The 17760-nt window shown below is 38.6% G+C and overlaps 2 protein-coding genes and 1 long non-coding RNA gene across 3 annotated transcripts in view; 1 reads left to right on the top strand and 2 right to left on the bottom strand.

The window, feature by feature from the left end:
• Nucleotides 1–1632, bottom strand: part of LOC307040166 — a 39278-nt gene extending 37646 nt beyond the window's left edge. The window contains exon 1 of the long non-coding RNA XR_013808439.1: nucleotides 1507–1632. This is a non-coding gene — a long non-coding RNA (uncharacterized lncRNA). The remainder of the gene's footprint in view (nucleotides 1–1506) is intronic.
• Nucleotides 61–7281, top strand: ampd3b (adenosine monophosphate deaminase 3b). Its single transcript, XM_079682755.1, has 11 exons — nucleotides 61–460; nucleotides 677–806; nucleotides 1435–1629; nucleotides 1994–2125; nucleotides 3413–3576; nucleotides 3706–3832; nucleotides 4006–4169; nucleotides 4446–4566; nucleotides 5360–5533; nucleotides 5787–5897; nucleotides 6385–7281. Exons 1-11 carry the CDS (start codon nucleotides 282–284, stop codon nucleotides 6559–6561), a joined length of 1674 nt encoding a protein of 557 aa, XP_079538881.1. The 5' UTR covers nucleotides 61–281; the 3' UTR covers nucleotides 6562–7281.
• Nucleotides 7282–9054: 1773 nt separating this feature from the next.
• Nucleotides 9055–16710, bottom strand: rnf141 (ring finger protein 141). Its single transcript, XM_079680256.1, has 6 exons — nucleotides 16562–16710; nucleotides 14658–14855; nucleotides 13728–13836; nucleotides 13159–13331; nucleotides 11973–12080; nucleotides 9055–11418 (listed from the first exon to the last, which is right to left on the bottom strand). Exons 2-6 carry the CDS (start codon nucleotides 14789–14791, stop codon nucleotides 11268–11270), a joined length of 675 nt encoding a protein of 224 aa, XP_079536382.1. The 5' UTR covers nucleotides 14792–14855; nucleotides 16562–16710; the 3' UTR covers nucleotides 9055–11267.
• Nucleotides 16711–17760: the final 1050 nt, after the last annotated feature.

The following is a 17760-nucleotide window of genomic DNA, read 5'->3' as shown; positions in this document are numbered from 1 at the left end:
CTAAAAATAGATTCTCCAACAGCTGCACTTGAATGTGTGTGAGACATAATGACTGTTATTTTGTGTTTTAACAATTGCATCAGTGGTAAAATATGAGTTCTGATACACATCCTATAACCATGATGAGATACATTGAGTCTTAATATTCTTCAAGATGTGTTGGTACTGTTAACTGTATATAACTCCTACTGCAAAGCATATTCATTATTTTCCGTTTCTATTTCCTCTCATTGTGTTTAGACATCTGGCCGTTCCCTCAGGAAGGAGAGGACCCATACTCCATGGAGGGTATTCCTGAGAACCTGAACTACGAGCTGCAGATGAAGGATGGCATAGTTCATGTTTACGACAATGCTGAGGCCCTGAAACAACAGCAGCCTCACAGCCTCCCTTACCCCGACCTCGAGACCTTTGCTATAGACCTGAGCCATGTCCTCGCAATGATAGCTGACGGCCCAACGTAAGTACACAAATGTTTTAAATATACATAACGACAATAGGGCCATAGCTTTTAACTGATATTTCAAAAACTACTGTGAATAGTTTTCCCTTCCTGAACGGTGCATGCAGCAGAGCATCAGTCAGCAGGGGGGGAAGTAGATTCACTGCAACCATTAACATGAGTTGAATGAGTCATTTCAAATGTTCCTACCTGAAATCTTTTGCTCCCTCACAGGAAAACGTACTGTCACAGACGGTTGAACTTCCTGGCCTCTAAATTCTATCTTCATGAAATGATGAATGAAATGGCAGAGCTAAAAGAGCTGAAATGTGTCCCACATAGAGACTTCTACAACGTCAGAAAGGTTGGTTGGTGTTTTCCATCTAGTTCATTATACATTAACAGTGTTTCCCACAGATCTGAAATATACTTGGGGGGGGGGGTTTGAGGTGACGTGCAACAGCATTAACCTTTCTGTTGGTCGCTTGTTAGCAGACCCTTCAAGCCATGGCAGAGCGAAACAGGTACAGGCTGGGCCCTTAGTGATAGCCCTATAGTTTAAATCTACTACCCACAAATAAACATATGGACATGGGTTACTATTTAAAAAAAAATTGTAAATGTATTTAGGAACCTATCCATGTGATTTTAAGTGGGGGTGGACGAAAAAAAAAAATATATATTAAAAAAAAAAAAAAATGACAACCTAAATGGGTCGCGAAATATACTTGGGCGGCCGTTAATATACCTGAGCGGCCCGCCCAAGTATAGTCTATGTGTGGGAAACCCTGATTAAACTAGCAACTTACGAAAATCACTGTATCAAAATGATGTAATGCAAATCGTCCGGTCAACATTGAATCACTCTGAGCTTCGACTCTGAAAATTATCTCTAGTGCTCTTGATCTAATTAACATAAATGTAAAGTTCCACTGTTACTTGTCCAATAAAGTCATGCACATCCTAACTGTTTGCTTCATGTCAAAACACAGGTGGACACACATATACACGCGGCTGCTTGCATGAACCAGAAGCATCTGCTGAAATTTATAAAGACCACATACCAGGAAGAGACAGATCGCGTGGTCCTGGAGAAGGACGGTCAGGAGATCACACACAAGGAAGTCTTCAACAAACTCAACATGGACCCGTACGACCTCACCGTGGACTCTCTGGACGTGCACGCTGTAAGAACAAAGTCGTTGCTGTCAAAAGTTCTTAAAAATTGAAACAAGTTCAGTAACATTTCTGCAATGCCGTCAGACATCGGTTTTGCCAGATATTTGTTCTAAAAAACAACGTCATTGAGGTAAATAGGGCAGGTATCGCTTAATAACTCCATGAGCCTGCCAATAACAAATGTGTGGTTTTAAAATGACTACAGAAGGATGCAATTATGCGTGTTCAAGCATTTCATATGGTGTGATGCAATCTTTTTTATGTTCCATGCACGATCTTTTTAATACGTAATCTGAAAATAATAAACAGTCATTTTGTTGGAATGAAAATGTTATCAAAAGATTCACCCTGTCTCACGAATGACCCTCCTAGGGAAGGCAAACATTTCATCGGTTTGACAAGTTCAACTCCAAGTACAACCCCGTGGGCGCCAGCGAACTGCGAGAGATCTACTTGAAATCAGACAACCACATCAAAGGAGAATACTTTGCACGAATCATCAAGGTGCAGTATGAGTTTTGTTATCACTTTGAGGCCTTAAATAATTATCTGATTTGTTCTCAAAAAGTTGGCTGAAGCTAAACTGGAATTTTGAGAAGTCAACCATTAACCAAATACAATGAGTTGGAAAAAGCAACGGGTCAAATGCTGAAGAAATTAATTTTAGGGGATTTGTTGATCAAATTGGCAAAAAAATTCGGCCCGTCAAATTTAAAGATGTCCTGCTTGTCTCTCTTTTATATCATGTTACATTGATTTGTCCTTTAAACATCTTTATGTGTACTGTTTTATCTTGGTATATTTTGTAAAGACCTGAACCATCTATCATAATTGGTTAGGGTTAAGTTGTAGATGCCCTGCGCCGACTGGTGGTTGACTGCTGAAGTACATGAACTTCATGGCTGTAGTGTTCATTGCTTAAAGGTAGGGTAGGCAAGAATGGAGAAACCAGCTCGAGTGCGCTAGAATTTGAAAATACACAATCGGAAAAAATCTGCCCCTTCCTTCAGACTTCCTTACAGAGCCCCTCCTCCAACACACACGAACGCGCACATGACCAATGAGGGCACGAGATAAGTTTGTGCACAGATGGAAGGCTGACAGGCAGATAGGCCATCCAGTTAATTTAGCCGGGCCGGCTCAGATGATTGGTCGTGCTTTTTACAGCGCCACGGCTTCCACAGATGAAATGTTTTTATGGATTTATTGTCAAAGCATTTAATATATTCATTGCTATCGGGATGTTAAGAGCATTCCATGGAATATAACAAAAAGTGTTTCTGAAGTGAATTACCTACCCCACCTTTAAAGCATTAAGTATGTTGGTATTTGGAAATAGCACAGATGTGACAGAATCATCGGTTATCTGTCCAGTGAACAATTGACAAACATTACTAGACTTTCAGGTGGAAACTTGGAGACAAACCAGAAAATAATATAAAATGGTGAGGAAACCTTTCACTGAAATGAAGATTCTTGGAATAAGGGAGTTTAAGGGAGTTTATTCTTGCAAGAAGGTAAATCGTTACAGAGTGTCAAGCAGTCTGCAGCGAAGTACAAAAGACAGAAGGTCTGCAGAGGGTCTTATACCCACATTTTCACACCAAGAATGGAAGGGGAGGGGCTATGACAAACAGAAAAGATACATACTACAGTATATATAGGATTCTTTCAAACACATCTTCTAGCAAGTGGAGAAACATTATGTCTATACTCCACAAAAGGACAAGACCATTAACCTTACAACACTAAATAGCTCTAACTTGAAATGCTCCATAACAACTGTTTCAGGAAGTGTCCAAAGAACTGGAAGAGAGCAAGTACCAGCATGCCGAGCCCCGCCTGTCCATCTACGGGCGCTCAGCCAGCGAGTGGGAGGGCCTGGCAACTTGGTTCATCCAGCACAAGCTGCACTCGCCCAACATGAGATGGATGATTCAAGTTCCCAGGATTTAGTAAGTGCAAAGAGAAAACTTTAGATATAATCATTACTTTTAGAGTTTAAATCCATTTATTTTGGAATAATAACATCACTTATAATGTTTGTTTAAATGTGAGTGTATTTGGTGCCTTTTGTCTTGCAGTGACATTTTCAAGTCAAAGAAAATACTTCCGAACTTTGCAAAGATGCTGGAGAACGTTTTCCTCCCACTGTTTGAGGCTACAGTCAATCCACAAAAGCACAAGGAGATACACGTATTCCTCAAATACGTAAGTACATATATGATGGGTGGAATCGGTGACACAAAAATAAAGTGGTTTTGTCAAGATTAACTTAGTGATGTTAAGTTAGTCTTCTGCACAAACAGTTAAAGACAAAACTGATGAAGACACACGCATGGATGTGTAAAATCAATGGTGACATTTTATTCGTTATCCTTTAGGTGACAGGATTTGACAGTGTGGATGACGAATCAAAACACAGCGACCACATGTTCTCTTACAAAAGCCCAAAACCTGAGGCGTGGACCATGGACGATAACCCTCCATATACCTACTACCTGTTCTACATGTACGCCAACATCATGGTGCTCAACAACCTGCGCAAGTAAGTCCTGCGTTCACCAGACAAGCACATTTTTTAATGGCCAAATTCATAAATTGTCTTTTTGTGTCACATACATATTCCATTCAGTATATTTAATTGACATTTGTATAGATAGATTTCAAATAAATAAAAACATCTCCTTAGTCCATAGAGCCCGAACATTTAGAAATTGTTGCACATGAGTTTTGACATGGAGGAAATAACTTGTTAGACCTCATGAAATGGTATGAGTTAACTGCAGGTAGGACATGATATCAATATATTTTGCCTCCTCAGGGAGCGAGGTCTGAACACCTTCCAGTTTCGTCCCCACTGTGGCGAGGCCGGCTCCATCACCCACCTGGTGTCCGCCTTCCTGACGGCTGACAACATCTCCCATGGACTCAACCTCAAGAAGGTGAAGTCCTGAATTCATTAGAGAGTTGGATAATTGTTTTTTATGCTGATAAATAACATTGGATTTTAATATGACCACTATCATCTCTAGGTCAAAACTGCCAGGAACACTGATACTAATTAGTGGCGTGCTAACCCAAAAGGGTCGCCTTTTTTTATATACAATTTTACAGTCCCACTCCAAAGCAAGATTTGCTATCTCTCAAAGGTTGCATTTGCTGGCCAATAAATAATAACAGAAAGATGTAAAAAATACAAACACCTATTGCTCCACAGGACAAAATACCTCAGCTTGAAATGCTTTGAATCAATATTGAGAAAGGCAAAGCTCACTATAGTCTGAGCTCGATAATAGTTTATGGGACCCCCTTGAAAACGAGATGGTGCATCTCAAGGGGTTTATCCCAATGAATAAAAATGTCTATATATAGTTCAAAATTATTTTATAGACATGCTTAAGTGTGATCTATGTTTCTGTGAAAGACCTTTTCTATTTAGACATTCTACACTGTAAACATGTCATTGACATTAAGGGGAACATTAATTACATTCATGATCATATCTTAAAACTCCTTAACAGGCATGCTTTAAATATCTATGATGACTTAAATATGTTCAGGGTTAAACTGAAATGTAGGATTTTGACTGTTTACATGTGACACCAACCATTTGCAACCCTATTTATCTGTATCTGATATTTCTTTAACCATAGAATTGTCCTACACTAACTTCAACAAATAGATATTAAGCATTACTAACATTACTTTGGTGTCCCCACCCCCCATTCTCCCCAGAGTCCAGTGTTGCAGTACCTGTACTACCTGGCCCAGGTCCCGATCGCCATGTCCCCGCTGAGCAACAACAGCCTGTTCCTGGAGTACTCCAAGAACCCTCTGCGGGAGTTCCTACAGAAAGGCCTGCGTGTGTCGCTGTCCACGGACGACCCCATGCAGTTCCACTACACTAAGGTCAGAACCACTGCAACAGAATCAATGACAAGACAATTCCCTCATCATCAAATATCGCTAATGACAGCACATATAAGAAGACATCAAAGAGTCACAATATCCCAGAGACCAAGGTGCCATCTTGAAATGTCTTGAGTTGTCTGATCAAAAGTCCAAAACCCAAGACATTGAGTTTACTATCAATTTGGGTTTCGGACTATCATTATCAAATCATACAAATGTATCGAATCATTGTTGCTTTTAACCCTTTCAGGAGGCCTTGATGGAGGAGTATGCCATTGCAGCCCAGCTGTGGAAGCTAAGCACCTGTGATCTGTGTGAGATAGCCAGAAACAGTGTGCTGCAGAGCGGACTCTCCCATCAGGTAAAGTCCTTTTTTTATCCCAGTCATTGGCATTACTGGGAGACATCAGCTGAGAGACATTTTACAGTTTAGACATAAACACATCAGTGCTCTCTGGTGGACAAACTATGTATTGATGACATGGTTTATACATGGCCACAATTGTTTTTGGAAATACAATTTCTTCTAGTGTCGGTGATAAACAAAAATGGCCCCATCCAAATTAAGAGGTTGTGCTCTCAACAATTACAAATGACTGTGAAACTTACACTGAAGATATTATTTTATCTCCACTTTCCTTTATACAGTCCCAGCCTCGGATAGCTCGTGTAAATACTGTGTAACCCTATTACAGATGAAAATCATTAAAGTAGTAGTAAACTGATTAAGTATTAGAACAGTTTGTCAACAATTCATCAACACTTTCAGCCAGTTGAAGTCACATGCTGTGTGATGTTCATATTTAAAATCTGCTCAATATACATTATTTTTCATGTTCACCCTACAGGAGAAGAAACACTTCATTGGTTCCAGCTACCTGGAGGATGGACCGGCGGGAAATGACATTCGGCGGACGAATGTGGCACAGATCCGCATGGCCTACCGCTACGAGACGCTGTGTAACGAGCTCAGTTTCCTAGTGGACGCAGTGAAGACAGAAGTTGGCAGTACCATACCAGAGTGATGTACCTCGCCAGCACAAACTGTGCATGAACATGTCCTTATGATGAAGAGACAAAGGTTAGACATCACTTGATTTTTTATTATATATTCTTAATAAACATTCTGACCGAGTTTTTATTTTATGTGGACCCTGGTGCAGGAATTTAGATAAGCCTAGTACTTTGATGTAAATGTCATATCTAGACCGCATTCAATGCTGTATCTATGGACTTGGCCAGTCATTGTGCCTCATTTTAGTGGGAAAGAGGTTTTTTTTCTTGTATATGTAATGAAGTGCACTAGTGAACTAGCCTATAAGAAAGAGCATTAGCCACAGAACCTGATTCAGAATCAACACATTCAATTAGGAGCTTAAAAACAATTAGAATTAAAAAGTTGCGATGCTTAATTAACTGTATCTGTCACTTGCATATATACATGTTACAAACGCCTTTCTTCAACTGAGTTTAGAAAAAAAGAAAAATTGTATACTAACTTTGCTAGATTTGCATTTTCGTAAGTGAATGATTTTTTCAGAAGTGAATGCCAGGTCAGGTAAATCTTTAAAATACAGATGCAACATTTGTATAAGGATTAAACATAGTTTTGTGAGAGCCTTTTGGGGAAATTACAAACCCTGGTTCTACTCACAAATGTGAAAAAATAGATTGTTGTAATTATTTTCTTTTTTTTATGTTTCTCATTTTTCATATGTAAATAAAGGCTAGAGAACAGTCAATAATGGTGTTACATGGTCTTTTGTTCCTTGTGTGTCTCAATTAAATGTATATGTTGTGTACAAAGGGATCAGTAATATAATCAAGACATACAATATATATTATTCTGAAATGGGTCAATCTGCGTAGTGAGTACTTTTACTTTTGGGACTTTAAGTAGATTTTGATGCCAATACTTTTGTACTTTTACTTTAAACATTTTGAATGCAGGACTTTTACTTGTGACAAAGTATTCCTACTCTCTAGTACTTCTATTTAAGTACAAGATCTGAGTACTTCTGTCACCTCTGGTGATTACTAAAAATGCAATCACCATGGTTATGGGTTATCAGAGCCAACAAGTAGTGTTAGCATGCTAGCCCAATGCATCCCTTGTAGCAAAAATCTGCATCGGCGGGAAAACACATTTAGAGCAACGTTGATCTTAATTATATTCCTAACTTTAAATCAGGCTACCAGTTAACAACCCATAACATGAAAGGAATTGAAAGAAGACACCAATCCCGCCATGACAATGTAAATCTTCAACAAGTGTTAAGCTAAGTCAATGGCAGCCAACGGTTAGCAGTTAGCTTAGCTCTGCTCCCGGACCGTTTGCTACTCCCTTTAAAGTGAAATTATACGAATTTACCGGAAGGAAAGTTAATTCCCCAGCGAACCAAGTGGAGATTAAATGTCGACTGTTTTAAATATGTAACTGTTCGTATTCTTAAAAAAAACACGGGGGTAACGTTACGTTAGTTGTTTCACCTGGTGTTTCCTTACGGTTTCACCCAGTTTTAGCAGCAGCAAGACGGTTCTCTACTCCAAAGACCAAACCGTCCAATTCCAAACCGTCGTGGTTAACCGTTGGGGTTTGAGTTAGGGACCGTTGACAAATAACTGTTAATGACTAAATACCAATGTTATGGTTTATTTTACATAAATATATAGTTATTTTCTATGAATAGCTACAATATATTGTAATGCGACCCATACCAATAGTATTATTGCACCTTTTATAACAAAATATGGTGCCTATTCTGATTTTAAGAAACATAATATTTGATTCTTTACCCCAATAATGTCGATGTAATTACCCATAGATTCCATGGTGTAATGTGAAACGCAGTTAGACAAAACTGGGTTTATATGGTGTCTAAAATGAAGACTTACAAATTCAATAGAAAACAACATAGCTTTACTATAACATCATAGAGAACCGCAGTGACGCGTCCTAAAACCCGGAAGTAAGTTAGCATTTTTAGCACTTCCGGTTCCTTCGTCAAAAAGCAAAAAATGGTTTTTCTCCATAGGGTTTTGGAAAATAGTTCGAAATAAGGTCTGTGGTTGACACAAATTTAAGAGATAAATCACGTTTTGTTCTACGACATTAAATACATCAGCATTGACCCCACTTGTGATTTTTGAAGAGTTTACGCGTCTGAAAAACGATGGTTGTTACCGAGTGGCTGAATAGGATTACAGAAATTGTCGAGGCCGTTGTACGTCATTCCTCCGAACACGTAAACACTCCAGCTAAGTTTGTAACACCGTAGTTTGACAAATTATAGAATAATTAATTACCAGTGTTTTCTGATTTTACTCGGCAGTTCGTTTCGTTAGCTAACGTTATCTATACCTGGCAGCATTAAAGTTTATATTGCTTAGCATCTTATTTTTCACAAGTTTTTTAATAACTTTGCTGAACTGCAACTAGTAGTCTTTACGTTAATTTAACAGATAAATGGCATACTTAATTCTCTCCCAAATAACACAAAGTCATACAGTGCAAACAGTGAGTAGGCTATCTCTTTATTAAGGATAACACAGTACGAATCAATTCAATTGTAATACAGCTTCTTCCATTCAAAAAATGTAAATACAATGTGTGTGCAGGATCCGATGCTGTATGTAATCTGCTATGAAAGTTGAACATTTGATCATTCTTTAAATATTACAACTTTGTTTTATACATTTTGAATTGACCGCGTACAGTACTAATGAAGGAGGTCCCTTACTGCTGCAAATTGTTTGTTGTGCTGCTGTAAAAGGATTACAGTGTCAGAAAATATTTTTAACCACTGAGATAAAATCATCTATGGTAGTGCAACAAAAAGAAAGAAGGAAAGCTTCAGTGAGTTTTCAAAGTGCATTTTTTCAGCATCCCCAGCTAAAAATGTTTTTTTTGTCAAATTCAAATGTTTACGGTCTATTTAATGACCATAAATCAAGTTTCTATTCACAAAATCACTACTCTTTAAAATGAAAGATAATTTGACTAATATTTGAAAAAAAACTGTGAAATCCAAAAAACTGATTAGCTGATGTTTGAATGTTGCCCATCAACATGTTCAAATAAAAACTCCATACATAACTCATAAGAATAGAAAAATATCACTCAAACGAAAATTAAATTGAAAGACGTTTACTTTACACAAGAAGAACTTCAGCATAGATTCATCCCTCATCAATCACAACCATCATCAGTAAAGCCTGTGATTTATGTGATCTGGAATAAAACAATTCTTTGGCTCTCAAATGTTAAATTACTTTACCGGTTTAAGAGTTAACTCGTAACTCAAACGCTGCCCATATTGACAATTCAGTCATTTATCATTACGGGCCATGACAGAGCAAATTATAGCGCAATCAGAATGAAATAACATTGGTCAAATTATAGGAAATTTAAAAAATAAATACAAAGTATAAGGAAGAAAATAGCATAGATGACACAGTGGTTAACTACAGCAAGCCTAGTCATTTAAAATCTATTCAGTCCTGTACACCCAAAATACTATGATCAGTCACTATCTGACTTTATACCAGGTTCACATAAGGCATGTCATGTGGAATATAAACATGCAGGGTTACATCGCACAGACTACAGAACAGCTTTATGGGTGGAAAATTAATTTGATTTTAGTGTTTCACCATAAACGCTGTGTCTTGGGTTTTGCACTTAAAGCAAAAGTTTGACAATCTGGCAAAACGGTTATTCACTTTCTGGCAGAGAGTTAGATATGTGATTGTAATAACTTTAATGTATTCTGTTGAATACAAAGCCACAGCGTCTCTATTGTGGTTAGTTTGTGACTTTTTACTTGCTTTGTATCTCATAGTAGTTTTTGTTGTTGTTTTGCCCTTTTCATAATTGTTTCTTTGGACCCATCGTGGTCTGTTTGTAATCATTTTGAGTCTCATCTTGGTTGGCACACGTCTCTTTCAGTGACATATTGTAGGTCAAGGCCAATGGTTGATTTGGGTACAGTTAAACAACATGTCAAGTTAACTTAAGAGGTGCCGATAGGGTTATATGGTTTGAACAGCACCGGGCTAACTGTTTCGCCTTCTGTTTTTAGTCGTTGAGCTAAGCTAAGTTTAACAGCTGCTGGCTTTAGCTTCTTAATTACGGTAGACGTGTGTGGTGTCAATCTTCTCATCCAACTCTCTTTAAAAACATGAATATATTCATTTTTCACAAATGTAAAACTATTCATTTCAATTTCACAACTATGAATATTTTACCCATGGTTATAACTCTCTCTGAACACAAAGGCTGAACTCACGTCACCTCTTTTGCACCAGCTTCTATCACAATCATATTAGCGTGGAAGCATAAAGTGCCTGGTTAAACCCTTCAAAAGGTTTCCCATGTTAGTTAGTAATCCAACAATTATTGTAAGAGCGGTTCTTTTGGATCTGCTGTGTGTTAAATTAATATATTACAAAGTATTCTAACATATAACAAATACAAAATGTCACTTCAGACAATGTATTATCACACACAGTTCCCATAAAGCACCACATCTACAATACTTGGGTTACAAAGAGCATCCTGGGAGTTTTCAGGATTTAAAGGAGGGGAGGTTTCAAAAGGAGAAGGAAACCCTGCATACTCCTTTTATTATGTGAGCTTTATAGGAAAACAATCTCCTCATATTGAAAGGGACATTGTGTGTCTACTTGGTGTGGATCTATTTCTCTCAGTATCTACTTTGTTTGCTGTGTGTTAAGGCTGGTGTGGGTGGCCCGCCTCATCCGCCAGGTTGAGGATGTAGCCAGCGATGTCTTCCTCTGTGGGGATATCAGACATGATCCACGAATCATTGGCAGCAGTCACCTGCAGGCGACATATCGGACAGTTTCGACTCTGCCCACTCCTGCAGAGACAGAAGAGAGAGTGTCATATCTACGACTGTATCAAACAGTTAAGGGTTTTTGCACACTGTACAGCTTGTCCTTTCACTCTGTTTTAAAGTCCTTTGTCTGCACAGCTGCAGATATAGTGTTTTAAAATGTATTGAACACAAATCTAACCTTTTTTTTGTTATTCAACATACTGTATGTTTTTTATCAAACAAGTTATTCTGCTTCAATCCATATTTACTGGTGTTTAGCCCTTAAAAAAGAACGTTGTTTCCCATTTCGCTGCCCACATAGGGAGAGTCACACATTAACAAGGCAGTCTAGTAGCAACTTAGCTGTACAATAAATTACAGTCATATAACTAAAATAACACAAAAACTATAATGAATCGAACTCTAAAGAAAGTTAAAACACTTGACATATCTAAAGTTTCATTTAAAACATCAATACAGGCTTCTAAAATAGAGAAAATACTGATATAATGTTAATGTTTGTTCATCATAGGTGACTTGTTTGTCACTGCTTTCCATGATAACCAAGCAATACAATAATAAATCCACTCCCTTACCATTTATCAATGCACTTCTGGCAGAAGCTGTGTGCACAGGGCAGGATCAGGTCGGACTTCCCGTCCATGCAGATGCAGCACTCCTCCTCGTCCGTCAGCTGCTTCACTCTGCAGGGCCACACACACAGAGGGATAATGTTTAATTACTTTCTAAGCAGGGACACATGGCCTTTTATCTAAAGAATGGAATATCTTGGAATTTAGTATTGAATAATCCATTTCTTGCATACTAATGTCCTGCATTATATTTGTTACTGGAAATTTGTATTTCCACATGTGTATATATATATTTTATTTTTTTTAAATTTTAACTTGTTAATGCTATTTTATTTATATTTCAGAAATATTTTGGACGGTTTATTTCTTCTGTCTTAATTTTCTCTTATTATGCTGCGGCAACGCAAACATTTCCCAAATTGGGATCAATAAAGTACGTACCTATCTATCCATCTATCTATCTATCTATCTATCTATCTATCCATCTATGAAATGCCTAAGGTTAGGTGCATTTTGATGGTTTTGTTTCAGTGATATAAAAATGCATGAAACTGTAAAATGGTTCCCCTCAAACAGCCTCAGCTCCTCCTGTGGATGGTAATTCTTCCAGGGGGATATACCAGGGATTCAGCTTCAAAATACGTTCATGTAAGCAGCCGGTTGGACAAACACTTTTATGTTTTACTGCAGCACCATTTGTGTTGATTGGGGAAAAAATGTATTCATTGATTTTTTTTAACCACTTAAGCTGAAGGACAACACTGGCATATTAACACCACTGTGGAGTTGTTATTATCAAAGCCAAAGTACAACTTGTAAAAAAAAAATGGTTATCCTTTTTTCTTTATATAAATTAAATGCTCATTCTTGATAATTATTGTTTGAACTGTGTATATTTGTATCCTTTCTCTTTATATTTCTTACCGTATTGTTAGTTTTTTCTTATTGGATTCATGTCTTCTGATCTAGTGGTCGACTGCTTGATTAGTTAGTTAATAATATTCACAAGGTTAATGTTATACATACAGTCATGGTTTGAATCCCAACACCAGGAGATATTTAGATGTGGTGTCTTTCAAAGGCTCTTTAATGTGAATCACTGTATATACTATTCATATTTTTTCAAATTAATTAATAAATGAGTCATGGGGTCTTTGTCTGTTTGAGGGACTACTTCCTGTGACCTTACCTGCCCATCCACATGCTGGCCTGGCAGGAGTCTGTGGAGGGCAGCTGGGCGGAGGAGGCTCCCTCTGCAGACAGGACCTCTGCAGCCTGGCTGGTGACGTCCCGGTACAGCTGGATGAACTGGTACAGGTTCATGATGCGAGAAGCCTCCACCATGCCGGTCTCTTTGTTGATCTGAGAGCAGGCAAAGGAAGTCACAACACAACGTCAAAGCTGTGGGCTGATGTTCTCGTTGGCATGTGATGTTTGTCTCCTAAGCTATGGAACGCTCTGCCCGCACACCTACGGGCTGCTGACTCTGCTGTCTCTTAGAAAGTCAGCTAAGGACACTCCTGTTTGGGCAGGCGTTTGGGTAACCCGTGTGCTTTTATTTTATTCTATCCTATGTTTTTATTGTGTTTACTGTGTATTGTTTTTAGCACTTTTTAACACGTGGCTTGTGTGGTCATTTATTCTTTTAGGATTTCTATGACGTTTTAATGTTTTGTCAAGCACTTTGTGACTATGTCTGTGAAAAGCACTTTATAAATAAATGTTACTTACTTTGTGCAAAAGGTTGTTTGGACTCACCTTGGTACAGAGGACTCTGACAGCCACCTTCCACAAGGCGGTGGCATCGGATCCTGGCTGCACCTCGAACAGAAGGTGCTTCTGCTGTCCAGAGGCTAGCTTAGCCGTACTGAGAGAGATCCAGCAGGACAGACAGAGAGTATACACCTCGATTAAAGCATTCTGAGTCAGTTTACCTCCCGTCTGCAATAGACAGAGCTCCTCATGCAAACACACACAAAGACACTTTCTGGACATTTCTACATTTAGCTGGGATTTCCCTCTAGATTTTAAGTGTATATTTGGGCCAAACTGCTGTGTGATGTTAATCTGCTGTGAACTCAGCTTTACAGACACAAGAGATTATTCAAAATATGAAACATTTTCAGATACCAAGTAGAAATGAAACTACATACTATGCACTATATCACCACTGACATTACACTTGTCTTCCAACTTTGCGATTCCACTAATCTGCCATGTCATTCAAATGTTCTTCCTTTGGTCACAACGTAGAATAACTCACTTTAACCTTGTTATCCTGTCTCTCAGTTACAATCTCTGAAAGCTAGTTAGCTAAAATTAGATTGTCAGAAACAGGGCCTCGTGTCTAGGGAATAAGGTCCAAGATGAAGGAATAGCAATGAAGCTCGATGTGCAGAGTTTAGCTCTCAATCCAAAATGTATGACAGCGTATTAGGGCCATTGTAGGTAAAGTCATTATGTTTCAAATAAGCAGTACCATGGTAGAGTAATGTCTACAAGCCACAAATAAAGGGCTAACAATACAAAACATACAGCAATTCTTCGTGAGACAAGTCATTAGCAGGTGTTTGCTTAAACCTCCTGATTCCACTGTCTCTGAACAACATTCAACAACTGGAAAACAGCTGGATGTATCCGCACAATTGACACTTTATACCTGAATGTACTGAAAAGACTGCCACTTACACGTCGTTAAGTTCGGACACTCTCCCCAGAAACTCCTCGTAGGTCAGGTAGCCGCTGTCTCGTACGAGTCCGGCGTGTTTCACCAGCTTCTCAGGCAGACGGTTCAGCGCCTGACCTGAGAGCTGCTGGCCCATCCTGGCTGCAGCAGAGAGAGAGAGGCAGCGGCAGGAGGCTGCAGCGCATCCAGGTCAGCAGAGCCTGGGGGGAAACACACAGGTACAGTCTTTAGGTTTTGTTTGTTGGAAGTAGTCAAACGCATTTCCCGTTTGAAAAGCTGCACAAATGTGCTCGTAAACTTCCTGAAAATGCATGAAAGTGAAACGACTTGAATTAAAGTGGTTAAAATGCATTGCACTGTTTAAAGACTGAAAGTTACATGTAAACTGGCAGAGAGTGATTTTTGTGTGTTACATCAAACCTAAAAGTTAACAGCTTGCTTGTCTGAATAAAGATTAGGTTTTATCTTTTCTGCGTACAATAACTTCATACCCCTCCTAGTCCTCCATGGAAGACTCTCACAAGTTACACACCAGAGAGAGTATTAGTTTAAGATAGAGCTGTTCATTACATGTTAGATACTTTTATCCAACTTACATACTCAATACTGTGGGCAATCCCCACAGGAGCAATTTGGAGTGAAGTGTCTCAGGGACACAACGACATGCTGACTGCAGCGGGGTTTGAGCCTGATCCGAACACCAACGCACTAACCCACTGCACCACACGCCTCTTGTACACACGTTTATCTTTTATGACTGTTATAGACTTTGTTTCGTGTTTCAGCGGCCACGTACACCCACCCAACAACACCTACTAGGGTTATTGCTCTCTAACCACAACTTCCTGGAAACAAAGCTGACGCCTGTAAACTTCTTTTTGTTTGTTCAAGAAAGAATCCTTAATTGAGTAAAAGTACTGATACCACACAGTTAAAATACTCTATGTTAAGTAAAAGTACTGCATTGAGTACAATTATTTAAGTAAGGTTAGGAAAATGTACTTTAAGTATTTGGGGTAAAAGTTAAGAATATTTTTAAGCAAAATCAGCAAAAAAGAACTGTGAAATATCTTTGAACAAAAATTGTTTTAATTCAAAATACTTCTCTGTTTTAGTTAGTTAGATATAAGGTTGGATCGTTTATTCTATACCAAATAATCATAGTTTGAAGTTTTCCTTTAGTATTGTGTGTCAAAAGTAACTAGTTAACACATCTGTAAAATAAATGAAGTGCAGTAATAAAGTACAAAATGTCCTTCAAAAATGTAGTGGAGTACAAAAGTACAAAAAGAAGTACAAAAAGAAAACACTCAGGTTAAGTACAAGTACCTCAAAACCTCTTGTATCTGTAGATACAGATTAATGCAAATAGACTAAACTGTTGACTAAGGGTGAACATGTTGTATTATGAAACTGAAAGAAAAACCAAGTTCAGAAGTATACTTAATTACAGTACTTGAGTAAATGTACTTGATTACTTTAAACCACTGTAAGTAATTAACATTTGACTCAACAAAACTAAGATACATCTAAAACAATGTAAGCTTTGGTTGATAGAAACTAAGATGAAAACAAAACGTATTACGCGATAAACTGGTTCTATTTGCTGAATTAGCATATAATAACGTCCACATACACAGTAAGCTAACAAAAATAAACAGCTCCATAACAGTTAGATATGTGACTCGTCACTGTGGTGAACAGCAGCTTTATTCTTATTTTAAAACCCATTTGATTTAAGATATAACACACATAAGAAGCTTACTCTAAACATGACTTGCTAATGTAGTTAGCATCATTTCGCAGGTAAACAAACATTCAGTAAAGCCGTAAAACCTCTCTAAATAAAGACAGGTACATTTGATTCTTCATCATGACATGGGAAATTGTGAGGTTGCTTTCTCACCAAACACTCCACAACTTTGAGTAGGAGCAGCTGGATCTGTTAGCTCCTGCTTATTGACAACAACACGGCGCCGTTTGACGACGTCTTCTTCTTCTTCGTTGGTGTTTGTATGCGCATTACCGTCACCTACTGGAGCGGGAGTGTAGAAGAAGAAAGGAATTAAGGAAAAATCAGTCATGTCAAGAGTTTTAAAAGTATTTTCTCAGGCAAAAACTCCACAATTTAACGATTGGTTTATTTTTATTCTTCCTGATATTTCCTCATATATTCATGGACAGTAGGCCTGTATGTTTATACCACATGATTGTGTTGAAGTGCACAAATAAAGTTAAACATATATAAGTACGTATTATAAATGTTTACTGATTGAAGACATTTTACTTTATTTATTTTTTATTTTCGACAATAAAAGTAGTACGTTTTCCCAGTAACTGTTTTATAGTTAACATCTGGACTTTTCTGCGTTCAGGCTGCGAAGTTCCAGAATTCGCCTGTCTTCTTGGGAACCGGGATGATAGCTTTGCCTCTTTTATGCCTGTGAACGGAGGAGGGGGGATGCTGCGAAACTGGAGTGAATAACCCAGTCTCAGCGTCCTGCTCCTCCACCCCGTTAACACACAGCTGCGCTTCCATCCCCCATAAGACAGCGATAAAGCTGTGGTAGTCTCTGGTGACCCGTCCCGCCGCAAAACTCCCCGCGAAGGGAAGCTCTGACCTTGGGGGGGGGGGGGTCGACGCAGAAAGAGCCGACTCTCTACTGAGGTCCTTGAATGCTTCCCGCCACGACGCATTCACCCAAACAGTGAAATGCATCAAGCGGAGTGTTTACACTATGTGTTTTCCAGCGCCATATAGATAGGATATGGCTCTGGTCATAGACGTCGGAACTAGGGGTGCGGGGGGTGCGGCAGCCTCAGGAATCACAGGATTAGCCTACGTTAAAAAAAATAAAAATAAAGATTCTGAATTTAAACTCAATTTGTCTGACTTACATGTATTTCTTAATACAGATCTTTTGATGTGATATGCACCCTACCTGGCTCAATACAGCAGCCTGGCTGGCATGGCATAGCTGTTGCTATGCAGACTGCATCTGACAGCTCACTGTGACGTTGGCCTATGTGTAAAAAAAAAAAAAAAAAAGTAGCGGGAATTTTTTTTATGTTTGCTGTGTTCGCGGCTCTCATTTGTTTTTAGCA

This window comes from Notothenia rossii, assembly GCF_949606895.1.
Source record: "Notothenia rossii genome assembly, chromosome: 5".
NCBI lineage: Eukaryota > Metazoa > Chordata > Actinopteri > Perciformes > Nototheniidae > Notothenia > Notothenia rossii.
This window is presented reverse-complemented; position numbering and strand designations above follow the sequence as displayed.